The following is a 26,984-nucleotide window of genomic DNA, read 5'->3' as shown; positions in this document are numbered from 1 at the left end:
GTCTTCTTTAACCGGCAGCCTTATTACTGCAGCTCCTCAGACAGCATTTATATTTAACCACTTGATACCGCAGCTCTAATAATGCCTGTGTCGTCTCTTATTGTTCATGCCAGTGAGGAGACTATAACCACTGTGGTAAAGAACCCACGCATGAGGAGGCACAGATCCCCCGGAGCATCCCTTGTTGGAGCTCACCGCTCAGAGACCTCCACCCCAGAGCCCCCAACAGCCAGGGTGAGGAGGATGCCCGCCGCAAGAAAGACAACAATCCCGACCCTCTATGTCACTGAACCTGAGGGTGCTGAAGTCAGGGTCGTGGAGAGCAAGCCCAGGTGGGTTGAGGTAGAGGAGGTCATCGAGTACAAGGTCAACAAATCGCCCAGGCTGCTCAGGAGGAGAGGCATTTCCCCGGCAGGGTCTGATCGTGCAGCTACACCTTCCAGACCCAAGCGGTCTCCCCCGGAAAACCCAAACACCAACAATTCCAACAACAAGCTGGTGGTGCAGGCCCAGCTTCCGGAAGACGTCAGCAGCCAGCCGCTCTCCTGGGTGGAAGAGGAGGGTCATGTCACCTCTGGTTCTGTCACACTAATCCCCGGAGAGCCACATGAGCTCTCATCCATCCTCGCTGCAGATGGAGAGGACAGCAGCGACCTGGATGATCAACAAACTGTCATCTTTGAACCAGATGACGAAGATCATGATCACAAGTCATCGGCAAAACAGGAGCCTCAGATTCTGACACAAGGAGGCCGCGTCCTGACCCTCGAAGACTTGGAGGATTACGTCCCAGAAGAAGGAGAGACATATGGCGCCTCCAACGTCCACAGCGTCGCTGCAGAGACGCCCTGTGAGATCTCTGTGCTGCAGAGGGAGATTGGCGGGTCTGCTGTGGGGCAGCCGGTGGTCCTCAACGTGGGCCGTCCCATCACGGCGCCAAGGCAGAGGAGCGGATTCTTCAGCCGCTTCAGGGAGCATCTCCTCCCCAGCAGCCTTTTCTCATCTGCTGCCCCCCAAGCCAGCGGAGCCCGGTCCAGGACGGAGAGGCACGTCCCCATCCAAGTGAGCCACGCCAAACTGGAAGTGAAGCCATCATACTGCTCAGAGGTGCAGAGAGTCGAGGGTGGGCAGCAGAGCTTCAAAACCAAAGTGTCAACTCAGACCTACGGCTACACATCAGTGGGAAACCCGGTCACTCTTCAAATCAGTGATAACCTTTATCAGAACCAGTAGTAAGCAAACTATTTTGATTTAGTACCACAAACCCTCTTAGTCTTAAACGGGGACATTTCTACCTAGATGACGAATGAGACATATTCTAACCTGAAGTATATTTACTGCATTTGACAAACCATTCCATTTTAAAGCTGCCCATCCAAAAATAGGCTCCTCCTCTGAGTCTGTTTCTTTACAAATGGTTAGAGTCAGATGGTGTCTTTGGATGAGATGAGTTGGAAAATATAGCTATCACTAAGTCACTGTGTTTCAGTCCCTGCGCTGCTCTGTTAGAAATGCTTCAAGACACATACATTATGTGTTTTACAGTATCCACAGTGGACAGAAACCAAGAAATGAAGGCTATTACTGATGAACAATTTCATCATGTTGTAGACACCTTTACAAAATGATAACCTTTGACCCACCAATATTTACTGATTCAAGCATTATCATTAACGGAGACTGTTGCTATATACATAAACAAATAGTACACTATTTTTAGCTAGCTATATTTCTTGGTTTTACTTTTGTACCTTTAAAGAAATGTTGCCTTTTGCACTTTTGCGGTGCCTTTGGATTCCTGGAGCAGCGAATGTGGGAGTTAATGACTTTTAATGAGGTCATGTCTACATGTTACTAGTTCAGTATTGATGAGTTCATTCATGCAACACTGATTATGTTAAGTTAACAACAGAACTCTGGTTGTTGGTGATTTGGTGAAATCATAGTCAGTTTGTCAAAAAAAAAAAGATCAATCATGAGTTCTCTTCTACTTGGGTTGTTTGTGAAGGATTTGTTGTCGAGCAGTCAGAACGACAGCCTGGTTCACATCAGAACTCTATTTGACTGCATTTACGTTGTAATTTACGTTTTAATTGTGAACTGAATATTACACTCGGCTTTTGAAACATTTTTGTGTCTATGAATGCAGTGCAGTTACCTTTGAACTCACCGCATATCACAGGGATATTCATGTGTAAGCGACAGATATTTGATATTTGAGTGACTGCATGTATTTGCTTCCCCACAGCAGGTGGGTGTTTATCCAGCGTAACCGGATTTGTTATGTCACATTTGATTGTGAGTTAATGTTTATGTGAAGTACTTGAGCTCACAGAATTGACTACCTTTTCACTAGAATACAGAAGCTGTCCCCTGAAATATGTGTGGTGTTTGTGTTGTTTTTAGTCAGTGACAAGGATCATGTTATGTATTAATATTAAAGCACAACGGATTGTAATTGCTTGTACTGTACATGTGTAGTTTTTGGAAACATGTTTGAGTACTCTGTTAAATCTGAATGAAATAAAATGTATCGCAAATAATGTCCAGATTTTTTCAGAATTCTTATGTATAGCACACATTCACCAAATTCTGCCTCCAGTATCGTAACATATTTATTAAAGATTCAACAGATAACATTGTCTCACTGCTGGATGTTTAATAGATTTAATACATAATGATGTCCACAACAACAAGCACATTATTATAAGAGATGTTTAAGTGTAAAATAACACAGAGAACTACATGCATCTCAGTTGGTGTAACATTTAATTACTGTGTAAGTGGACACTTCAAAACTTAAAGAAATGGATTGTTAAGGGAAAAAAAACACCAAGTTACAGGAGGGTCATAAATATTTTCAGCTTTCAAGTAAAAGACGATTTGTGTGCTTGATTCTAAGCAATAGGAAAAAAAAGGTAAACACGCATTTTAATTCTCCCTCCAAGTTAAAAACGTCACCTTTAGTTAGGAATCAAAATAGTCCAGAGTGTCGTTTTGCTGTACAGGTGAGGCTGCAAAATGATACAGTTACACAATATAAAAGTTATACAAATTTACAACTGTAAAATAAACAGTTAGATTGTTCTGTCCGAAAAAATAATTATTAAAAGTGACAGTTTTAAGCGTCGTTTTCTATGTCTAACATGGAATTTTAAATCCTACTAGAGCACGACAGTATTTATGGATATCAAGCAAACCAAACTTAATGGAGTTAGCACACTCTGTTGCAATTTACAAAAAAATAAAAATAAAAAAACCTGTAAAAGAAAAGCATCAACCACCACCAGCGCTGGAATAGTTGTACACAGTCGCCTTTGCATGTACTCCGAGTCGCCGTGTTTTCCAGAAATTAGTTGTAGTGCTGAAGATTCAGACGAGGTTTCCCTCCTGAATGAAACGTTTGACAACAAACTCCCCCGAGTACATTTCACCTTCTTGTAAATCCATCTCACCGTGAACAGTAATGAGTAACGAAACTCGCTGCCAGAACATATCCAGAAATGCTTTTTTCCTTACACCCCCTGGAGGACCAGTTTCATCCACATGATGGTGTGAGTTGTATTTGTGTTACTCCAGCTCGGTGAGAGGACAGAACATCCTGCACCCCACGCCAGTCAGTCACATATCAAGTAAGCATTATTGGAGTATCCTTCCTTCATACAAATGAAAATAAAAATATGGAAAGCGTTTAGTTTACGTAAAAAAAATGTTCCACTTAACAGCATGTTATCATTTGGTAATAACTACCTCTAAATACCATGTAAAACCTAAGTATTTGTATATCCGCTAAGGGATGTCTGAGGTTCACAGACCACCGTCTGAGGGAATGTTCACGACGGGAATGGAGGTCTGTGGTTTTGGTGAGAAGTAGCTGGATGGGGAAAAAAAGGGTTGCCGGGATGCTGCTGTGTCCTACGAAGACATGTTGACCTTCTTGACCTTATTAATTTCCTAGGAAGGGACAAAACAAATTGATTTCATAAAGCTTCTAAAAACAGGCAGGTAATGTTGGTCAGGAAAAAGTAACAACAAATGAACATGAAATATTAAGCAAGAATGTGTAACTTTTTCTAAAGTGGTAATTACAGGACAATAGCATGTTGAATTTGCCTTTATTTCCCAAGGTCCTCTTGAGCCAGTGACTTTTTAAGACATCAAGTTTATCTGTGACTTCCCAAAATTCTGTGTAACTTGAGCTCAAGCTAGGAAGACAAACAGACCAGTTCATGAGTTCACTGAGTCAGCTCATCTCAGGTTTAGACCTTGGCTAATTTCAGTTGGAATAAAATAATATAAAATGTGCAGCGCATCTAAAATTTCCAAATGTTCTTGGATCGAATGGATCAATTTCTGTTTGTGAAACTAGTAAACTAGTGACAATAAAAATAATCAGGTAGTGCTTAAGCTATATGCATAATAATACATAGGAATTAATATTGAATGTCTGACATGTGAAGCTCACATTAGAGACAATTTTGCAAAGTTACATACTCTCGGTTTCACTGAATCGTGTTTATCTTAAAATGTTTTCATTTGATGTGTGCAGGGGTGAAAACGTGTTGATGCGTTTGATGATGTAATGGTCACTCACCTCGAGCAGAGCGTTTTTTAACTGCCCGTAAGCCTCCTCCAAGTTATCATTGACAATTATGGCATCAAACACGCCAGGTTCTTTACCTATAAGGAGATGGAGAGCAGTTCAGAGTCATGTTTCTAAAGTTTTACGTGGTTTCTTGATTTCCAACAGAAAAACAATGAATACTTACTAAACTGCATGTCCACCTTGGCTGCATTTAAGCGCTTCTGAAGGTTCTCCTCCGACTCAGTTTTTCTCTCTCTCAGGCGTTTTTCCTGAAGCAATAAAAGAATGAAAAAATGTCAGTCCCAGCCCTCGAGGCATTCAGAGACAATCAGAGCATCCAAAACCTGTATGACCGGTTACCTGTGGCACAAAGAGAACTAAAGTCCACACCCAGAAACTGATATCTGCCAGGGAAAATGATACAAATAGACGAGCCTGCTGTCAATTCAATGACACGCTTTTCCTCCTGCGCTTACCAGGACTTCCATGGACGGTGGCTGGATGGAGATGTAGATGGGATTGAGGTCTGTCGTTTTGATGTTCCTCACGCCCTGCATGTCGATGTCCAGTATACAGATGAGGTTCTTCGCCTGGACGTCTTGCACGGCAGCTTTACTCGTCCCGTACATGTTCCCGGAAAACACGGCGTTCTCGATGAACTCCCCGTTGTCGATCCCTGCCTGCATCGCCTCCCGCGTGACGTAATGGTAATCTGAAACACAGGAAGCGGAATATATAGATTACAGATCAAGAAAGCAAAAATACTGCTGACTCAAAACACGTGATGTAATGTCGCAGCGCTTGAGAAAAAAGAAGGAATGTGTCGTACCTTTGCCGTTCTCTTCTCCGGGTCGAGGATTTCTTGTTGTATCTGAGGGTTGAGAAGACATTCATGTCAGTCTACTATTTATCTGAGAAGTTGAAACAGTCGATGAACCCATTTGTTGATCTACAGATAAATCTGTCAGCAAGAATTTCCATGACCGACTGATAGCTTATGATCATCCTAATAACTGATTAGTTTGCCCTTTTAGTTTTATTAATCATCTGATCCACAGAAAAGTATTAACTAAAACTCAAAAGCTATGTTTTTGAATGGTGAATCATAAAAAGGAAGTTTAACTAGACTCATACAGTTAAAATAAAACTATGAAAAAAAAAATGAATATAATCATTATCATTTGCAGCATTAATTCAATAACACTGCGCGAGTAACACGTGCATGCATCCGCATCTCCAAACCAGGGCGGCCACAGTATCAGATTTTCACTACACGATTATCTTGGCCAAAGAAATCAAGACAATCAAATTCAACTTTAACTTTGTTCATTATGTGCTTAATCAATTTTTTGGCTAATTAATTACCCTCAACATACAAGTGTAGCGGGGTGGAGAGAGTCTGTGACGAGAACTGGGAAAGAAAGTGTACAAAACAACATTATCATCTCCTTAACTACTAGTGAAAAAGGCAACCAGGTGAACTAATGAACAAAAGAGGAGGGAGGGGCCATCTTTGTTCGGTTACCCAGACGTTATTACCATATGTGCATTACTGACAAGAATATGCACAATGTCACGGTTATTGTGAATATCACGACACCCCTACACCAAACACTGAATGACCTACATGTCAGACTGTTCTCATCAGTGACGAGCCTTGCAGCTGACAAGAACTCCAACCACAAAAACTCATGTAAAAGATGCTCGGGCGGACTTACGGGAGACGCTGAAGCCAAACACGCTGTCGTACTCCTTCATGAGCTTCTTCAGCAGCGTGCTCTTCCCTGCTCCCGACGGGCCGCTCAGCACCACAGGCCTTGGTCCAGCCATAGCTGCAGGAGAGGAGGAGAGAAGAGTTCAGCGTAAGCAAACAAATGGGCAAGGGCGGAGGGGCTGACACACAACCGCTGGAATCCTGTGGCATGAGTCATAAAAAGACCAAATCCAACTCTTCAGAACATCACAGTGGGGTTAGACGTGTTCAGACGGGCCTTTGCTCCAGTCTGCTGGGATAAGCGCGATAAAATGATAAGCCCGGATGATGATGAGGCTGGAACATCTCCCACAAGGCAAGCCGTGAGGTTACCATGGTGCTGTCGAGGAGCAATTACTCACTAATTGGAGAGTCCTACTCTGCTCGTGATTGCAGGAAAGAGCAGAAAAGGCTAAGAAACACAAGAGGCTGAGAGGAAAAACTGACTTTTAAATCACACATGGCCACGTATTCAAGTAAACAACCACTTAAAATGTACATTATGGAGCCATCCAGTTACAGACACGCATAGAAGCAAAGACATCAGCATCTTTCCATCTCTACACTGTGATATGTTCCACACAACCTTCTTTCATTACCATATTTTTAAGTGAACTACACAAATAAAGAATAAAATGTATCCTGTGGAGTTCCTGCTTACCTTTCGTCTATACACGCAGAGCTCGAGCAGAAGGGGAAGTGAACATAGAGGGTGTGATCGGGGGCTGGTGTGTACAAACGCAGGAGGGAGGAGTGAAAAGAAGAGGGAAGGGCCATGTTTACACTGGAGTATATTTAGCAGTCCAGGATGAATTTAAAAACTGTGAGAATATAACAGGAAAAGTCCTGTATGGCTTTTTTTTTTTTTTTTTTTGGTTATTATAATCCAAAGGCTGAGACTCAACACAATTCTTCTACGACATTATGAGTTTTCTGTGGGTGGAGAAGAACAATGCAGTATAACAGGAAGTCAGCTGGTTTTCAGTTACAGCTATGAGAATCTTCCAAAACAGAAAGTAGCGATGGGAAAGCAGCTACAGAGGACCACAGTGTGAAGCTTATGTAAATCATCATGGCTATCGGTTACAGGCCTCCTATTACTCACATCAGGTATCAGACAGGCTGGTAGTTAGTCCAGGAATAAGGTAGTCCACATGACATGATGACAAGCAACAGATAAAAACTATAAATGTGTATATGTGTATGAGCCTAATCCATCTTTGAACACAAAGTTAAATTATGCTTGATCAGTTTCTTTTATAGCCAAGAATAAAACTGCGAGCCTTCTTGTCTCCAGGCAAACCAGCGAGGTCGCCTCTGGACTCCGCAGGTGCAGATGACAAGAGGCATTCTCTGTCGCCTCTTGAACGCTGATTAAAGGAGCAGTTCTTTTTTTCCAGGGGCCAGTGAGGAAGATTCAACATATTCAGATTCCTGGCCTCGGACTGAAAACGCTTCGATGATTCTATCTGTGCAATTTAATCAAACAATTAAGGCAGCAGTAAATTATTATTTTCATTTATAGGTTACTCTCTTCTTATTCTATGTACTCTTATTTATCCATTTTTCTGTTCATTTGCTGTTGTAACACCCTAATTCCACTCTGGGTGCTCAAGAAAGGAATATATCATCTTACTGATTCCAAAACCTGTAATTCACAGAAAATCAGTCGGCAAGAACTTAATGTAATCAATTGAAGGCCGCAACTCACAATTATTATTATTGTTGATTAATCTGCAAAGGTATATTTACTTCCGTTATTAAAGAACTGCCTCCTAAACAGTGATGAATAAGTGCTGAAATAATTGATTATTCAACCTAATCTTCATATTCACTTTTCAAGTGTTGTCAGTTATAAAATAAAAAATTATATTTACAGTTTACAACCTGTCAGACTAAATCCTCTATACTTCTTTGAGCAGCAGATTGACATTTATCTTAATTTACAAATACACAACAAAATAACAAGGGTTTAAGTTGCAGCCCTGGAGTGAAATATTACCAATGCCAAAGCAAAAGTTAAGATTAGATTCAGTTTAAATGTACAAAGTTTTGTAAATTTGTAGTCAGGATTTTTTTTTAACTAATGTTTAGTAAGATCTCATTTGCATTTCTTTTGTGAAAAGCTTCTGGGACTATCAGCCAAATACAACCCAGCACCTACACAAGAATGAACCTTTTGACACGGAGCTGACAGGAAATGAGAGACATGTGGGTTTAAAAATCAGACGCTTATTGGAAGCTGCACCGAGCTTAACTTTAATCATGTGCACGGAACGCCACATGACTGATAGAGGCCTCAAGCATAACTCAAATCATGTGAAATCTGTCAGGTCTGTCGGTCACAGTCTGCTGGGTGGTCAGGGTGAAAGCAGCAACAATATATTGATTTATCAATTTGTCAACAAAAATGTACAAACTACACAAAACAATGAACATTTTATGGCTGATGCTCTCTCTGATGGCATATTAAATATGTCTGGGTTTTCAATTGCTTGTTGTTAAAATACTTGATTAAGTCAACTTGTGAGAATTTTGGTCAGAATTTTTTTACACTTTTATGGACAAACTGAGGTTTTAATTCATGGAAACACTGCTGACATACTAATGTAGTGTTGCAGCCCTACAAAGTACAACACACAGTATGTAATGTGAAAACATTGTTGACCCTGAAGTTCAGGTAGAGGTGATTAAGCCATTACATGAGCACATGTTCAACAACTACTCATTGATTCAGACTCATTCTATCTTTTTTCATATCGCACACAGAAACTAAAGATTAGGACTTTCCGTGTTGTACTGTATTATCATTAAGTGAGAGTCACAACTGCACAGGAATTATCTAACTGATAAAAACTCCTAACAAAGTGCACTTTGACTCACTGTTGGAAGCATTTAAAAGCACTACCAGGAGCAATAAAACACGCTGTGATTAAATGACGAGTTCATGTTTTTAAGGCTAGTAAAGACAAACTAGAGAAGCATTTCCAGGAGGAAATGTGTATGACTGTTTTGTGCATTTGTGAATCATTTGTTTTTTATAATAATACGCTAATAAATTACCATTTAAAAAAGCACTGCCTGAGTTCAATAACAGTTACCCCTGATGGATCCCATCTACAGGGAATAACAGATGGCGCAGGTTCACAAATCATTTTTGGCGGCATTAAAACTGATGTACAGCAATAGTAAGACGGTGTTCATATGTAGCACTAATCACACAGTTAAACTGGCTAAACCTGCTCAGTGATCACACAACAACCATCTTCTTCAACAACAACAAGCAATATAAACCATCTATGACACTGAAGAGAAATGAATGGCAGTGAAAGCAGCAGTGATGCGGCAGATGATTCAGAAAAAAACAACAGATTTTAAACAAATATCCTCCTTCCTACCTGACAATAGCCTGGAAAAATATCTCATGTACATCGGGAGTTACGTTAGTCCACGATCGCCGGGTCGTCTCCGGAGGATTTTCCCTCTCCTCCGCTCTGTGCGATTTCTGCGAGCAGAGCCATAAGGGGAAAACTGTGCTGCCTACGTCATCACTGCGGGCCAAAACATCAACACGTTACGTTCAAGAGCGTCGAGAATGCGCGCGACAATACACAGCAACGCGGAGTTGCTAGCAGCATTAGCTCAACGGAACAGATGCTACAGACGCTGCTATTTTAAATATACGTGTTCAGAGTTGTAGCTGCAGCCTCTTCTTTGACGGAGAGCAAAACACACGCATGACCAGGCTTTTTTTGTTCAACGACGGCGTTGTTTTCATGTCTCAGAGTAATGTTAGCAATATAGCATAGCATAGCTTGAGTTAAAGGCGCTTATAACCAACTATTCGTCTGTCGCTCTTTAGGTTTTTTTTCGATGAATGGTTGACGAATTAGCTTCCGGATTCGTTTCAGTGGTCTAAGTAAACACCACCAACAGGAAACACGTTTTTCCGATAGGCGAGGGGAAACTAAACTCACCGCAAAACTCCCCGGATGAGCGAACGCTGAAGGCCCGACCAATCGCGCTGCTCGTGTGCTAATGTGGCTAAAGTCAGCTGTTTGAGCTAACGACACGCTACTTTTCTCCAAGACTTTACCGCAACGAGCCAAAATGTTCGGTTCGTCAAGATCTGGGGGCGTCCGCGGAGGTCAGGACCAGTTCAACTGGGACGACGTGAAAGTGGATAAACACAGAGAAAATTATCTCGGTAAGTTTAGCCAAGCTAGCAGGCAAATTGCTAATGGCTGTGTGCGGACATGCGACCAACAGAGCAAGACTCCAAAAATCACAACTACACAACGAGGCGTCAGTACTCCGCATGTTTCCTTTTCCTTACCCTTTGTCGTAGAGTCCCTCATTACAAACACCCAGGGCTGGTGCAGTGGCTCGTTATTAGTCCAGTTTTTATCTCTTCACACTGCAGCAGCACTTTTTTATTGCTCCCTCTCTCCGTGCAGACCCACGTACCTCCTGCGAGAGCCCACACCGCTGTCAACATGTCAGCATTACTACGTAGCACCCACAGCTGTGACATAAAAGGATCATCTACAATAGGCGACCTCATCGTTACATTTGACAACATGAAGTCGATTAAACACACGGGTACCTTTTTAAAAACTCCAATATTTAAAGTCTAATATGATAAGAGGGTTGCTCTAGAAATACTATGCAACCAAAATGGGAACTTTTTCAAAGTTCAGTATTGTTGCCAAATTGATTCCTCCATCATGTGTTCAGAGAAAGAAGTTCACCCCCACACACCAACATCACTGCAACGATTAGTCAACTAGTAGAAGAAGAAATGGAGGCCAACAATCTTTTAATCACTTTTTAAGCAAGAATGAAATCCCTGCTTCTCAGATGTGAAATTTTGTTGTTTGTCTTTCGCTTGATGATATCTGTTTTAGGAATCTAGAATGGGTGCAGATTTTTTTTAAAAAATGTCTTATTAACAATAAAACAATAATGTCACTGAACACTGGAAAATATAACTGGTAGACGTGACTGAAATCATCCCGTGACATCCTTTGGAGTTGGTTCATTGGCCCTGACGATGGTGAGGTTTTGTGTGGGACACTGCTGCCAGGCGTCCCACTGGAATATAGCACTTACTTCATATCTGTTTACAAGAAAAAGTTACATCCCTAAATGCTGTTAACACCACTATGGGTGCTACTAGAGCAAAGTCTCTCTAGGGGTTGTCTCAGGGATGTTACCAGTACAGCGTCTCATCATCTGCTCTCAAATCCTCTGTCTTGTTTCCAGGGAACTCCTTGATGGCACCGGTAGGACGATGGCAAAAAGGCAAAGATCTGACGTGGTACGCAAGAGACAAAAAAGGCAGCAGACCTTTGTCCAAAGAAGAGGAGCTTGCTGCCGTCAAGGCTGCGGAGCACGAGGCACTGATGGCTGCCCTGTAAGTTTAATTTCCTGGAAGCGAAATGCGTGATAAACACAAGTGTGGGCCAATAGATATGAACTGGTTATCTCTTTTATTCTCATATCTAGTGGGCACAAGAATATTAAAAGGCAACCGACTGGCCTGACCAAAGAGGTATGTCATGTTGTTTGGTCTTACTTTTCTCAAAAGCTCAACATGAATTTATGAAAAACTTCATTAAAAAGGCTGAATGATTCAATTTTGTTATTTTTTTGTTTTTTCAAATTTTCTTACCAGGACCTTGCGGATGTCTGCAGGAGGGAAGAGGCTGACGGCGAGGAGAAAGATGTGGATCGTATCTCAGGCTTGGGGAGCTCCAGGTGACTTTATTATTAATTTCTTTTTTTTAAGCAGTCAACTTACATATAGGATATGACAACCTAGTATCAGTCGCAATGTTTTGTAAAACAAAACAACCTTAAAATACTTATAGTTGACATGTGACAGTATGCAGAAATCCACATGGAAAGTCTCCATCACGTATCACAACATGCTAACTTTGACGAGGGCCCAGAAAGTAGTCACCAACGTAATATCTGAAGTGTTTCCACACATTTGTTTATATGGTTTCAGTCAGAGTTTTAGTTGATCATGGTCCTACATTATTGTTAGCTATCATTAAAAAGGTGTTTATTTTTAGAGCAAGCAACAATAAGTGAATATATGTCCATGTGCCTCACAGTTTTATATTTGGTTCTGTTAAAAGTCATTGAAATGCTCCTCCTGTTGACATTGAGGTGCCAGCAAGAGAGCCACTTATCTTAATGCTCTGTGATTGTAAAGTGTTTCTAAATGAGTGTTTCCATCTGCAGTGCAGGGTCAAGGAAAATGGTGCTCTCCCAAAAGGAGAAAGAGGCAGCTAAAATAGGCTTGCCTGTTTTTACGGTAAGTTTTTTACTTCTGGTAGATGTCACTGAACATTTTCTGATGCTCACACTGTAAGATGCCGATGTTTAAAATGGAAGTCCGGTTTGACAGATGGACAAACGGGCCCGGTGATCTTTTTAGAAGCTGCGAAAAGATGAAGAGTTGGACGTTTATGTCATTTGACTGCACAAAAAGATTAATGAAATGCTTTCCTTACAGCATCACAAAACAGAAGCTCGTCCAGAAACCTCAACAACAAAGACTTCTCAGAGTGTAGAACGAGGCAACGAGGAACAACGGTGAGCACAGCTCACATTTGCCACCACCTAAGATAACTCACATAACACCTGCATAATATTTCACACAGGGAAAAACATCAAATACTTATTTCTACTGCTCAAAATGTGACTCTATGTCCAGTTTGCTGTGTTTAATTCAATGATATTCACATATCACTACTTCCTTTTTGTCTATAGGCACGAGAGTAAAAAGAAGAAGAAAGAAAAAAAGAGCAAAAAGGAGAAAAAGAAGAAGGAAAAAAAGAAGAAAAGGCAAAGAAGAGACTCGTCCTCATCAGACTCGGATGACAACAGAAAGAGGTTGGTTTATTTGCAGTGTTCTCCAGTTGCCTGAGATTTGACAATTTGACATTTCTAGATCACATTTATATTAGTCATCACAGACTTTTTCAAAGGTTGCATAATTTTCTGAAAATATATTAAAAGTGGTTCCACCCCCTGTATTCTGGACAATTTGGAGAATTTCTGACTGGCTATGAAACGCAATCTTTCCTCACTCACCACTAGAGGGCACTAAGGCACTGTCCTACACACAGCATCTTGAAGTATTACCTCTTAAATTTGGGGTGCACGTCTCTCAAGACCACAGAATTATCCTGAAAAGCAGGCGTATCGGAGAGTTGGGGACATACCAGATGAATAATGAAGCTCGCTAATTATGTTCTGGTGGTAAAGGATTTGTTATATAACTCAACATATGATTGTAGTGTACCAGATTCATGAGTGGTAAATGCACAGACTTGTGTCCACAAACTATCCAGTTATGTTCACTTTAAAGCTGTCATTGGGTGTTTTCCATGGATGTCACCATAAAGCTCATCAGTCAGCTTCTTGCTCCCCAGCCGGACCACATCTTACTCTGTCCACCACGACTCAATCATGAATTGTTTGTTTCCTTTTACTCTTCAGGCAGAGAAAGGACCACCATCATCATAATCCATCATACCATAGTCAGAGTGGAGCCAGACCCCATGACAGCCATTCAAGGGGGGGAGCAAAGGCCGAGCGACAGCCCTCCTACCCCCATCACCGACGGCAGCGACATGACTCAGACTCCTCGGACGGGGGGTCTCCGGTCCCCCGTCACCCTGCCGGCCACAAGACGGCCCCTGCTGGTGCCATACAAAGCCACAGGCGGCGCCATGACACAGACTCGGACGACTAATGTCCTCCCTGCCCTCCCCCAATTCAAAGACGCATAACACGGACAGAATGCTCCGCAGCAGCTCGATGGCCCCGAAGACCTCATTTACTCTCAACGGCCAATCTGAGTGTGGATGGAGACGGGTCGACGTGTCTGATTAACAGGCGTTGGCCTTGTGTTTTAGTTTCTTACCCCAATAAGTCAATATGGGGACTCTCATGTCTTTAGTGTTTCTGTTTAACACTTTTAATGTGATTAAATTGCTAAATATCATATTTTGTATTGTGATAGATTGTGATCTTGTTTTTTATCTAATTGGTTAAAATACTACACAAAGCAAAACAAAATGATCTTTTATCCCTGTGTCTGGCCCTGGTGGCTGTCACTGTTTGGAAAAATGTTGGAAAATTAAATCAGAACGGTAATGCCACAAGCAGAGATTTTCTGTTGTGCTGTGAGATTTCTTTTCCTGGAAACTGCTCAACCAACACGTGTTGACAGTAGCTCTAGTAAAAATACCAATACAGATTGAATTATCAGTCTTCATACAAACATTTTTTAAAGTGTCGTACAGCCTAAAGTCCAATAAAAGTTGGGTTGCTGTGTAAAGAAAGCAGAATGTGATCATTTTTTATTTTTCGCTAATCTTTTGTCACCTATACTCAGCTAAAAACACTACAAAAACAGTATACTTCAATTTTTTCCTTAGCAACCTCATGGATTTTTATAAACAGAAGCTTATTCTGAATTTGATGCCAGTTACACGTCTCAAACGAGTTGGGACAGAGGCAACGAAAAACAAATTAACCAGTTTACATTACATAGGTAAATAGCTTTTGGCAAGTTTTCGGCAGCACAGTAATGTTTGTGTCATGAAACGTCAGCATTAGTGAGAAAATATTTTAGACGTTGCTGTCTGCACATCTCCTCCATCCCACTGTGCCTCTTGCACGACTCAGCAGCCCCGCTCCTTTTTCTTTTCTCAGTCATGCCAGTGCTTCTTAATCCCTCACCGTTCTAGGTTCAAGCTCCCTGACTGGTGTGATACCATTGGAATGCTCTCCACTGGTCATAATAGAGTGTAGTGTTTGCATTTGCCTTGAATTGGTCTGAAAGAGGGTATTCTGCTGGCTGGCACCTGGGGGGTGCACTAAAAAAGAGCAAGGCATTCATAAAGAAGAGTGCAAAAAACCAGGCTGGTCCTTTTATATGACCGAGTACCGTTAGACCGCCACACACAAACCAAGCTGATGGAGCAGCAGGAGAGGAGGCCACACAAAGCAGCCCTACGAGGGACCCGAGACTCCAACTCCCTCCCCTTCCAACACCACCATCGTCTCTTGCCATGTTTTATAGGCTTGGCTGCATTAACCATAGCAGCCTAATCAACCTGCAAGAATGCTGTCTTAGATTGCCACCGCTGCACAATGTGAGGCAGGGTGTGCTCTCCACATTACTGCTGTAACCCCAGCATTGGGTGGTTTACACCACCTCAGGCCACCACATTTCTCTGTGGGTCAAAGGGTGACGGCCCTAACATCAGTTAAATTGTTTGGCCAATAAAATGTCAAATAATTGTGAAAGGGACATCCTCCAATTGCTTCATTTTCCCAACGGCATACCTTAACTATTATGCATTTTTTTGAAATCCCAAATGGATTTGGAAAAAAACATTGTTTACACCCTAAACATTAGATGAGGTACATCTGACTTGAAAAAAAAAAGCTTTTGATAACTTTTCAAATCAGTTTGACATCTCTGGGCATCTACAGGCTTGGATTACACTAGATGAGCAGTATGGAGCCATTCAATGCTGCATTTTTGTGTGTTTACTCCAGCTAAGACAATACTTTCATCTTTAGGTGAACTCATCCTTTAAAAGTTGTACAAAGTCACAAAATTATACCAAGAAGGGAGAAAAAGCTACATTTCAAACCTCAGCATTTGACATTTTTATTGCATAGATTGAAAGATTTTTTTTACCCAGTCACTTAAATTACATTGCCTTTTCCTCACAAAACAAAAGGTTTACATAAAAAAAATCTTAAGAGATTAAGATAAATTAAAGCAGTTATAAATCAAATAATCTTTATGCAGCCCTGAAACACGTTCAGAGTAGTAAAGCAAGACCCACACCTTTAAGAAAAGAAGCTTGGAAATAAGAGGCAACATGTGTCTTGGATACCTTGTCCTGTTTACCTCAGGGATGATGTGCTGCAAACAAAGAAATACTGGTTTCTTTTATCAAACATGTAGCTGAAAATGATTCTGTATTGCCATTAAAAATGCCATTTCCCACATTTGATGACAGAGTAAAGAAAAAGCATCACTTGCTGAAGCCTTTAGTGAAGACAGAAGGGCGGTGTGCAACTCCTTTCGTTCCAATTACCTGCCACAATACACATAACAAGTTATAGCATATGGCTGTTGAAATATGTACTAAGTTGGGTAAAAGCTCCTGTGCAGCTTAATGATGTAAACACCCAGTAAATATGCATGTCCTTTAAGACCAGCAGACCACACCATGCTGTATTTCTATTAAGTATTGCAGAGGCAGCACATGATAAACCTGAGACTCAGAAATACAAAAAAAAAAAATTAATGCTGACTCAACAGACTGCCTTTAAAACATCCATAAAGCAGACAGATGGGACATCATTGTAGCATTTCTAAAATCAAGCCATCACATGTATCACAAACGCTGGTTAGTGTTCACAGAGGAATGTCAGTACAGAGTACAAATAGTCAATGCCAGTGTTTTATAAATGGTAATCAGGGACATGTAGTCACTGGCTGAACAACTATAGTAGCTGCAGGTAGTGCATCCTGTTCCATCTGGTTTCTAGAAAACTAAAAGCCCCTCACGGACCACTCTTTACAGTACGTGTGACCAGATCATAACCAGTCATCAGATTGCGTTGAGGTCCTAGGGGCCATTCTTATTCCATCGCTTCCCTTTTTCTTATTGAATGCATCGATGGCTGTTCAACAACCAGAAAGAGAAATTACCATTTGTATGTGTGCAAGAAGCTGCTCCATTACCAAATACACTTACATTTACATAAAAAAAAACCAAAAAAACCCACAGCTTTAGAAGAATAAATCACCCGCGCATCTGGTCTATATGTTTGTGATAATAACATCTGAGGTGAAACTAGAAAAACCTGCATATTTTTTTTTTTCTTTTTTGGACAAGGTAACTCAGTTTGGCAACACCTTAAGAGTAGAGTAGATTGGGTGTAGAAGAATAGTTGTGAACAGCAGGTTAAGATCTGCTTTTCAGCTGATTAGACAACCAGTCCAGACCCTCATAAAGGCCGTCCCCGGAGGTGGCACAGGTTGCCTGAATGTACCATGTTCTACTGCGTAGGCTGTGAAGTCCCAACTTGTCTGTGACTTCTGCTGCATTCATGGCATTCGGAAGGTCCTATAAACAATAAACAGTGAAAAAATATTAGAAGCCAATCTTGTGAATACAACAGAAAAACTAGCAGCAAAATGTTTGGAATATACAACTGCATACAATAATCATTTTCGGTATGACTTACTTGTTTGTTGGCAAAGACTAATAGCACAGCATCACGCAGCTCATCCTCATTCAACATTCTAGAAAGCTCTTCACGAGCCTCCCCAGCTCGCTCTCTGTCGTTGCTGTCAACGACAAAGATGAGACCTGGAACAATAACAAATGGGGAAAAAATTAGTGCATCTGCGATGTGCATTATATCTTTGAAATACAACACAAAACTTTGTGAAACAAAGAAATAAAGGTTAATTAAAGCTAATCATCGCTCTAAGACTTGATATTACTGAACGTACCCTGTGTGTTCTGGAAGTAATGACGCCACAGCGGTCGAATTTTGTCTTGACCACCAACATCCCATACTGTGAAACTGATGTTCTTGTACTCTACTGTCTCTACATTGAAACCTAAAGGAAAAAGAAGGAGACGTTCTTGTTTAACAGTTATGAGGTCACACAGTCCACAAACTGGATTCTTAGAAAATGATTTTGTGATGTTGAGCAGCCATGTAATAGTCCCAGATTAAACATAGTTATTTTACCGATTGTTGGAATAGTAGTCACAATCTCTCCGAGCTTGAGCTTGTACAAAATTGTTGTCTTTCCGGCAGCATCCAGACCGACCATGAGGATCCTCATCTCCTTTTTCCCAAACAAACCCGCAAAGACCTTTGCAAACACTCCCCCCATCCTGACTTCCTGGTGAGTGGATCCTACTTAAACAAAAACAGAAACATGGAAAGGAAGTTAATCAGCATCAATTTTCACAACTGAGTGATTTTTAAAAGCAAAATGCCCAACATATGCTTGTTTTGAGGGGGTACCCTGATAACATCTTCAATGGTACTGTATGTTATTAAAAAGGTATTATTCCACCGTAGGGCTGCTCAGGCCTACAAATCCTGTTCTCCAGGTGTGAGGAAACAGGTTTGTTCGGTTCTGACCTCAACAAATGTCGCAGGATTTGAGCGCTTTCACAATTAATTTCGAACGCGGGATTCAAAATATATAATCCTCACTAATGTTGACTTACATCGCAATACTTATATAGGTAAAAAACAATCGCAATATCATTTTAATGCCAGCCCCAATTCACAGACATGTATCATTGCTCTGCTCCTCTTTGCTACGACATATGTCAGATTTATGGAGATAAGACATTTCAACATTGGTTTTTGAAAATGGTTAACGCCGGTTTAATTCTTGTGAATTAAACTAGACGTTCACACGCAAGGAGGCGGCTCGCTGGAGTACTATGACATTAGCTTGTCAAGTTGCAATGCTAAAAGTTACCGGACTAACCTGACGTATCCATACAACAAAGTTAGCTTGCTAAGATGAAATGCTAACACTCATCCGGCCAGCTCACATTTTCGGAAATTTATTGAAAAACTAATTTAAGGTACGCCAAGTTTGTTTTCCAGCCTTTCATGCCAATTAAATACAAGTCTGGACACGAGTGGTAAACACGGAAATACCAGGGTAACGTCTGCTTAGCTAGCTAGCTAATCGGTAAAGTTTGAACATCTCTGTTCTCTCGACGTCCTGACCGACATAATGGCGGCCACGCAGACGACATTTACACGTTAACGCACGGCTTTCTGCGAGTTACAGCCAGCAATGAGTTGGATAAATTCAGGTTTCTCGAACACACTTACACAGTTGGTGTGTTTCCTTCCTTCTTCAAGGCGTTTCCTTCCACAGAAAGATGGCTACAATTTGACACGTCAAAGGTTCCGGTCCCCCAAAACTTCCGTGGTCACCACGGCGGGAGACGTCGCCCCCTGTGGCTGAGAGGTTGATTGCACACGCCGTCTCCAACGTTTACCTGCCCATTTAACCTCTCTTAACTCACCATTAAGCATTAATAAGAAATTAATGAGCACTCAATAATTTCTTTATAAAGCACACACAATGGTATGTATACACAGAGGGAAGTTTTCGGTGCTAATTAATGTATTTTTCAACTTTTTACCATAAGTAACTCAGTGATAACATATCATCATTTTGCTGTAATCATATTTAATGAGATACAATTACAAATAAAACATGTCTTGCAGTGTGCAATAGTTTATTGTGTGTACACATGTAGCTCACAACCATGGGTGCAGGAGCTAGATGTGCTGGTGCTCCTAAACAAAGCTATAGCATATACCGAATTTACAAGAAGGCCCAAATAATTAAGAATTTGTCAGTAACAGCACTTTGCAAAGTTTACAAAGTTTCTCCTGCCTGGACAACTCACAAATTGATTGATTTTTATAAGGGAATCTGGGGAATTTCTCACCCTCTCCTTGTGGTTGTTGACTGATGTGGCTGCTTTTGACCTATAACATGTTGCAGGCCATTCAGTGAGCACATAAAAACATGAATCGTGAGAACCGTTTGCTATGACGTCATTATATAGACTGACTCTTCTACAGCCCCAACTGTGAGTGACTTTGCGTGTCCCTGCCTTAAAGCAGAATTTGAAGTGCAGGACTTTTAACAGTTGTGACGTATTTTAATTAGAGTTGCCCCTGTGACGGGACAGGAAGGAAACCAGCAGCTTTAATGGCAGGTTGTTCTAAAACTATCAAAAGAATGAAAGAAGAAGTAATAACAGTTTTGACATTATGCCGTCCGTGTATTGCCTTGCGGAGATATCTACTTAAGTTAGTATTCTAACCAGCTAGCCCCGGCCCGCCCAGGTCCAAAGCTCCTGTGCTTGCAGGGTAAACACCCACACTTCCCCAGTGCTCTAAATTCCCTGTCTGGACCACTAACTGCACGACTAAAGGCCTGTGTCCACATTGCATTTTTTTTTTTTTTTAAACCACCCGTCGGAAAAAGGCGCATTGCCCAGCGTGTTTTTCCGAGTACTCTGCCTTTTTTGTGCAGCTGCTCCGAGCACTTGTGCTAACTAGCTAATGGCAGGTACAGTTACTACTGTGGTGATAAACTGCCCCCCCCCCCATTTGTTTTTAACGATGAATGTGACAGGTGGCCGATTCTTACGTATTGCACCTTTAAACAAAAAAAAGGTTGCTGCAAGTCAAGTCATTAATTTTTATAGCACATTTAAAACAATAGGAGTTAACCAAAGTGTAAAGTCAACAAAACAGACAATAACACACCAGCAGACACCCAGAGTTAAAGATGAAAACTCTGAAAAAAGGGAGGATATCACACTAATGGACAGGATGAGCAAGGATAGGTGAGATGAACTAAAACAGGAGAAAAAAAATCTAACAAAAAAAATGCTTGGCACCATTGATAGTTCATGTGAACAACACTGGTCATCTCTTCACGATGCAATGTTCAATCATTTAATATGTCAATCAATCATGGTGAGAGATCAGAACCGGATTCAATAGTGGGCAGCCATCTGCGCCTTGTTCGGTTGGGTTGAGAGAGAGGGAGAGAAAAGGGAGAGAGAGGGAGAGAGAGACTTGACTCTTGTTTTGATCATCATGCCAAAAAATCAAGTATTACTGATTACGATTATGTTATCTAAACTGTGTGTGAAACAGCAGCCCACCAGTATTTGGAATCCTCACAGTGCTCCTGTAGTCTGTGTCAGTACTGATACTGAGTCATTTACAATTCTGAATATGCATAAGTCATTGTATTTGTTGTTGTTATGTTTTGAGATGTTTAAAGAGTAAAACAATATTTGTGGATTTTTAATTTATATTCAGTAGCTCACCACATTTCAAAGAAATCTGATTCAACCCTGTGTACCAGCTGCTTGAAGGATTGACACAAAAATGTAAAAAAATCAAACAACAACAATATTTACATCAGGAACTGTTCTGTGCACCTATTCCATGCATCTGGGATCTAATGTAGATCAATTTCCGGAATCCTTATTTAAAACAACACAAAAGCTCCTCAAATAGTATGACATAGTTAATTATGTCCTGTCGTATCACTGTCTAAAGTTTAGCCGATGCTCATAAAATATAAATCGTTCACTGCCTAACGAGCATCCCACTGATGTCTTGCAGTCTGTCATGTTCGGTTTAAATTCACTTAAACCTACTGAGGTATTTGTTTTCAGAGTCTGCAACTTCCACTTTCTTAAGATCCATGACCAGGTCATTAAGAAACAAACGGACTACGCTTTTGTTTGGCCAGTTGAATTTTAACCAGGGTCAACTATGCCTGCTACCCCCAGCAGAGGGGGCAGCAGGAGGGGAGAAGGGCAGGAGAGAGCAGCAGGAGGGGAGAAAGGTCTGTAGCTGGTGATGGACCACACAGTGAAGGCTCATAATGCTGTCTCACTCTGCAACCATAATTTGTGGTTTTGCCATGCCAAATGCCTGAGAGATCACTTCAAGCATATTTTCACAGCAACTGCTGTCTTTTTTTAATGTGTGTGTGGAAGGTGTTTACTGAGTGGCAGTTGTTTAGATTCTTGTTGATTCACATATTTAACTCTCACACAAGAGGAAACTGTACCATAGTTTACAATCAAACACAGGGTAACAAAGGTGTCAGCACCTGTAATATATGTTTTTTTTATCCTCTCTGTGTTTTCCAAGATATTATCCAAACCCCCAAAACTTTGTTCAGTCAATAAGGGATGTAGGTCCAACAGCACAATGTGTAAACAGACACTACACTTTGTTTCTATTTCAGAAGACATGCAGCTGATTTAACAGTCTTGACAAAAACGAAAAGCAAGGGTGTCTTCAGGTGATATTAGACTATATCTTCTTGGATTTGGGATATTATCATATCATGATATGTGATAAGTTGTCTTTTCCTGGTTGTAAAGGTTGCATTGCAGTAAAATGATCCCACCCCCGCAAACTTATCCCACTTATCATATCCTCCTTACTGATGATTTAAAAAACCAATAGTCATCACTACAATATTTAGCAATATTGACATGAGGGTTTTTGGTCAAAAAACCTGTGATAATTTATTATCACATCGATGAAGTGCTTTTGAGGAGATTTTGAACAATATGTAAATCAAGTAAGTCCCTAGTAATTTTTGGGGGGGCAAGTCAAGTCACCTTGTCAGCCTGTTCACAGAATATCTCATCTATGAACAGATTCAGGCTCTTAAGTTGCACATGTCTGCAGATTTCTCACTCCTGCTAACAATCAAGATAACCATCCATGGAAATAAATCAGTTTGTCAAACCTAAAATGAATGAAGGTTTTTTGATCTATCATGCCTAAAGTCGAGTCAGGTCACTCTCAAATCCAAGCCGAGACTCGATTCATTCATTTTTAAGTAAAGTTGCAATTCACAATGTTACTTTAAGGCCATATCGCCCAGCTCCACTATGGTCTCATCTAAACTTCTCAAAATCATTTCAAGAGAATAAAAATCAGATGGCAGTAAATTGTAGACTAGACAGTTTCTCAGTTGTTGAGAAGGTTGCATTTTAGAGAAAACAGTGATATCTGTAGCACAGAGTTGTTGAATGTCTTTCTGATCATCAATGAAGACCAGCAGATAGAGTCTGTCTCTATCTTGTGTTTCAGTAAATGAGACGTTCACCAAAGTTTGTGCAGTACTGACAAGTTTGGAAAGTCACATCTGCATACCACAGCATTTCACTCTGCCAATTGAACAGTTCTTTTGATTATCTGGAAAAAAAACAAACAATTTCTGCAATTGTTATATTTAATGCCGTGCCAAGATTAAAAACATGGTTATGAGATATAAAACCTGTCAACACTGGAACTGCCGAGCATCAAGTGACTGGTTTTCCTTGAAGGTTTTAATGGCATCAGCTGGACCAATATGAGCCACAGCACAACTTAGATTACATCAGATAAACAGAAACAATAGAGAACCAGGGCTCAAACTCTGCACTGTTCTGGTATCTATCAGTACATAATAAACTACAGCTTTAAAAAAAATCAATTGATTAAAGAAAAAGAAAGCTTAACAAGACAAGAAGTGAACTGCAGCTATAAACTGTTCGGTGATCCTCCATACAGCTGGGAAAAAAAAACAAAGAAAGCCCCCCGCCCCCAGCCCCCTCTTTGCACAGTGAGAGCACAGGTGCAGGTGCGGCGGTGTGACCGCAGAGATCAGGGCAAATGTGTGAAATGAAACCTGTCAGCGTCATATTTTATGTAGCCAGTTCACGCATTGGGAAGATTATACCTGCAGGCTGAAAACCTCTGTAGGCCAATTGTTAGCACAAATAATGCTCAGTGATGTCCAGTTGTTTTTGACCCTTCTTTTGATTGCATGATCATTACATTTTCTTTAAAAAAAGCAGGTTTTGTTCGGTTGATATCGTCGTCATATACATTTAAAACGTACCATGTGGTGAGCCGTCGATACACTTAAGATCCAAGAGGATTTGCGGAATCCACCGTCCCGTACTCCGCAGGTAAACATGGTGGTAATATCCATTCGAAGCACTGTCCTTTTTCCTCCTTCCTCCTTCCTCCTTGCGGCTTCATATCTCACCAGATACTGTCAGTTGTGATGTCTGGACAGGGGGCTAGAAATAGGACAGTAGGGGGTGTATATATCACGCACACCCCCCTCGAACACACGCCCAAACCCACAAACAAATTGTGTACACGCTTAACTACTTTCTCCAACACATGCACAAACATGCGCACAAAGAGACACATGCCTGCACTCTCTCTCTCTCTCTCTCTTTTTTTTTTTTTTGTTAAATCCTTTCTTTATTTGTATCAGATGTGTCCCCATGAACACCTAAACCCACCTAAGGGCCACGACCCCTGAGGGGGGCAGCCGCAGCGGGACTCTGGAGTGCTCTGTCCTGCAGGAAAAATATGCTTCTGGACAATGTATATGGACTATATCATCACCTGAGAGATGTTATGCAGGTCGCCGAGTCAGTCATACCCAAATCAAAGTAAATTTATGGCAGTTCGTGAATGGAAGGGGGCTGCCAAGGAGCCAAACAGACTTCGCAGTAGGAAGTGGGTAAGGATCTCAGTAGGGGCCTTACTCCCCTCTGAGACGAGGCCTAGCAAGGATAAAAACGCTCAGTAAGGGGCTTGGGAACGCTGATCTGGTGTATGTGTGTGTGTGTGTGTGTGTGAGACCGAGACAGAGAATGTGTGTGTGTGTGTGTGTGTACGCGTTAGTGTGTATGCATTAGAGAGAAGTGTTGCAGTTTTGTGAGCCTTCACATTAAGAACTTATTTTGGATTTGGGGTTTGTGTATGTTTCAGTAATCATAATAATCATGATAATAGACTTGCATTATGAAATGGCCCGAGGGCAACCAATAGACTGCTGTGGGAATCGTACAAAGGAGCTGGTTTGGGCTAAGCAGTGCTGGAACTCGGATGGACAAGCATGGGATACCTCCCTCTGCGTCTCATGTACTGGATTATAGGTCGGGCAAAATCCCAAAGGAGGTGTGAAGCAGGAAACAAACCGAACATTATTACATCGAGCAGCATCGTTGCCATGAGAGGATCCATGCTGGCTTCATCCATTGGCAACAAGTGCCACTGGGCACCCTACCCCACGCCTCTCACAGTAGGGGGCGCTACAGAGAGAGACACGCTGGGGCAAAAGGATAAATGTGCACCAGTGTCGGCTGCCAATCACCTTTGTATGGTGATTGTCGGCAGCCTGAAAAGGTCGTTAAGGGGATTTACATAACATTTTGCACTCCACCCCGGGTACATGCGGAAATGTTTGATTCCATATTGAGTCATTACTGCGTGGCGATGGTTCTCATGTTATTTGACATTTGGCAGTTTATGGTAACAAGGGAAGTGAGGCGACCGGGATGAATAGAATGAAAAATACGTTTGGGCAACAAGAAAATGATAGATGAAGTTCATAAGCCACATGTCTTTTGCATTGATCAGATTTTTCTGGAAACCTACTTGTGCAAGTCTAATATCCTCATTGCCGATGCAACAAATTATATCTAACTGTGAGAGATTGTGCCACTTTAGATACTAGTGACCTTTACACTCCTCCAGTGAGTACTACTCTCGAATTTGGGGGCGCCATTGGCGTCAATGGGATATCCGTGACAGATGGTTGAGACAAGCTCTTCAAGGACACACTTCCTTCGAAAGGACATGGGGTTCTCTAGCGTGGGAGGGGGAGGTTTATTAAGAATGGGAATCGCTGGCTTGGAGGATGTGGATAATACTGGCAAGGTGTAAGGGCACACATAGAACACCACGTCCATGCCAGGGAACTGGATTCCCTTGTAAAGGATGACTTGGTTCAAAGTGAGGGTACCAAGCTCCAGTTCTTCAAGTTCTCAGGGCCCTTTGAATGATTTAGGGCATTTCATCACCTTCTGTGCACCCAAAACACCTTTTTTTTTTTTTTTTTTACTCGTGTAATATTTGAGGCTGCGTTGGCTCTTTGAAACTTGCTCCGAGCATCCACATGGGCTATGACGAGCCAATGCAAGATGAAACAATAGTGAGGATAAAGGTATTTCTTTGAAAGACTTTTTTGTTTCCCTCAGTGGGTTGGTTTGAAGTTGATTCATGTTTGCTATGTATACAGGTTTTTAAGGGTTGTCCCACCCTTGTTCCCTTTTTTAAATCCAGCTATATCCCATTGGAAGAGGCATCAAAGATTAAAGTGTGAACCTGTTGCACCTTGGGGTAGATAATTGGTTGGAATGCACAGCATGTCGAAGCAGGGCCTTGAGGACAACCAGCACCAACCAAAACCCATGGCATCAAAACCAGGTAGGTGTCCAGATTTGGCATTCGGGATTTTTAACCTGTCATGTTGATGCCAAATGCTTTGTAACATGGTCTCATCGTATTCCTCCAACAATCAGGCATCAGTGACATTGACAAGTTGATTTTGAGTGGCCCTGTGGGCCCTTTAGAGAGGCCTCGTGGTGACAGGCCTCACATGCTCCCAAGGTGGTCCAGGTAGGGTGTTTTCTATTGCTACTGACAACTGATCTCTTGGTTATATAAGCCACTCAAAGATAATCTGTCAGTGATTTGAATAATGAATTTTAAAGCATTTAAAGAATCCAAGTGTGTTCACCACAGGCCAAAAAACATGATGAGAATTGATTATCCCCCTTTAATATCATTGTGTTCTGCACACTCCAGAAATATTGATAAATATTTTCAACATGTAAGCTGTGTCATCTACCCTCCATTTTGTTGGACACTGTTTTGATAGGGAGGGCTTCTTCGTGTGTGTCTGTGTGTTTGGTGTGTGTGTGCTGCTCGACTGCGCACCTGTCTGCCTCGAGGCTGGAAAGACTACAGCCTCTCATTTCTGACTGGAACTCATGGGGTAATGCATTAGAGGGCTTGTCATTGTACTTCATTGAAGGCCTCTGACAAGCTATTTGACACCCTGACAGGGTCAGAGGTGTCAACCTGCTCAGACTGACAGGGAGATGGACACATAAAAGTGCAGGCGAATTAGGT

The 26,984-nt window shown here is 41.5% G+C and overlaps 4 protein-coding genes across 15 annotated transcripts in view; 2 read left to right on the top strand and 2 right to left on the bottom strand.

Moving 5' to 3' along the window:
• The window catches only part of LOC119011284 (obscurin-like), a 58,053-nt gene extending 54,794 nt beyond the window's left edge, over positions 1-3,259 (top strand). For all 10 annotated transcript variants that reach the window (XM_037084266.1, XM_037084265.1, XM_037084264.1 and 7 more), the window contains one exon: positions 114-3,259. In XM_037084266.1, coding sequence (XP_036940161.1) covers positions 114-1,233 — 1,120 coding nt within the window. In that variant the 3' untranslated portion in view covers positions 1,234-3,259. The remainder of the gene's footprint in view (positions 1-113) is intronic.
• guk1a (guanylate kinase 1a) lies at positions 2,645-9,924 on the bottom strand. The gene is made up of 7 exons (XM_037084270.1): positions 9,737-9,924; positions 6,304-6,417; positions 5,415-5,456; positions 5,062-5,297; positions 4,770-4,854; positions 4,595-4,680; positions 2,645-3,954 (listed from the first exon to the last, which is right to left on the bottom strand). Exons 1-7 carry the CDS (start codon positions 9,768-9,770, stop codon positions 3,916-3,918), a joined length of 636 nt encoding a protein of 211 aa, XP_036940165.1. The 5' UTR covers positions 9,771-9,924; the 3' UTR covers positions 2,645-3,915.
• A 90-nt stretch (positions 9,925-10,014) lies between these two features.
• Positions 10,015-14,528, top strand: c21h1orf35 (chromosome 21 C1orf35 homolog). Its single transcript, XM_037084269.1, has 8 exons — positions 10,015-10,545; positions 11,604-11,754; positions 11,847-11,892; positions 12,016-12,098; positions 12,591-12,663; positions 12,865-12,944; positions 13,122-13,244; positions 13,854-14,528. The coding sequence occupies exons 1-8, from the start codon at positions 10,449-10,451 to the stop codon at positions 14,107-14,109; spliced, it is 909 nt and encodes a 302-aa protein (XP_036940164.1). The 5' UTR covers positions 10,015-10,448; the 3' UTR covers positions 14,110-14,528.
• Positions 14,529-16,016: 1,488 nt separating this feature from the next.
• arf1 (ADP-ribosylation factor 1) lies at positions 16,017-19,422 on the bottom strand. Of its 3 annotated transcripts, none has more exons than XM_037084272.1 (5): positions 19,269-19,422; positions 18,153-18,323; positions 17,908-18,018; positions 17,637-17,761; positions 16,017-17,515 (listed from the first exon to the last, which is right to left on the bottom strand). In XM_037084272.1, exons 2-5 carry the CDS (start codon positions 18,298-18,300, stop codon positions 17,354-17,356), a joined length of 546 nt encoding a protein of 181 aa, XP_036940167.1. In that variant the 5' UTR covers positions 18,301-18,323; positions 19,269-19,422; the 3' UTR covers positions 16,017-17,353. The 3 variants fall into 3 exon arrangements, with proteins under 3 accessions (XP_036940167.1, XP_036940168.1, XP_036940166.1); XM_037084273.1 differs by having other exon boundaries at positions 18,153-18,326; positions 19,269-19,417; XM_037084271.1 differs by lacking the exon at positions 19,269-19,422 and adding an exon at positions 18,913-19,200.
• Between the last annotated feature and the right edge of the window lie 7,562 nt (positions 19,423-26,984).

This window comes from Acanthopagrus latus, chromosome 21 (assembly GCF_904848185.1).
Source record: "Acanthopagrus latus isolate v.2019 chromosome 21, fAcaLat1.1, whole genome shotgun sequence".
NCBI classification, from domain to species: Eukaryota; Metazoa; Chordata; class Actinopteri; order Spariformes; family Sparidae; genus Acanthopagrus; species Acanthopagrus latus.
The sequence above is the reverse complement of the archived record's forward strand: the minus strand, read 5'-3'. Positions and strand labels throughout refer to the sequence as shown.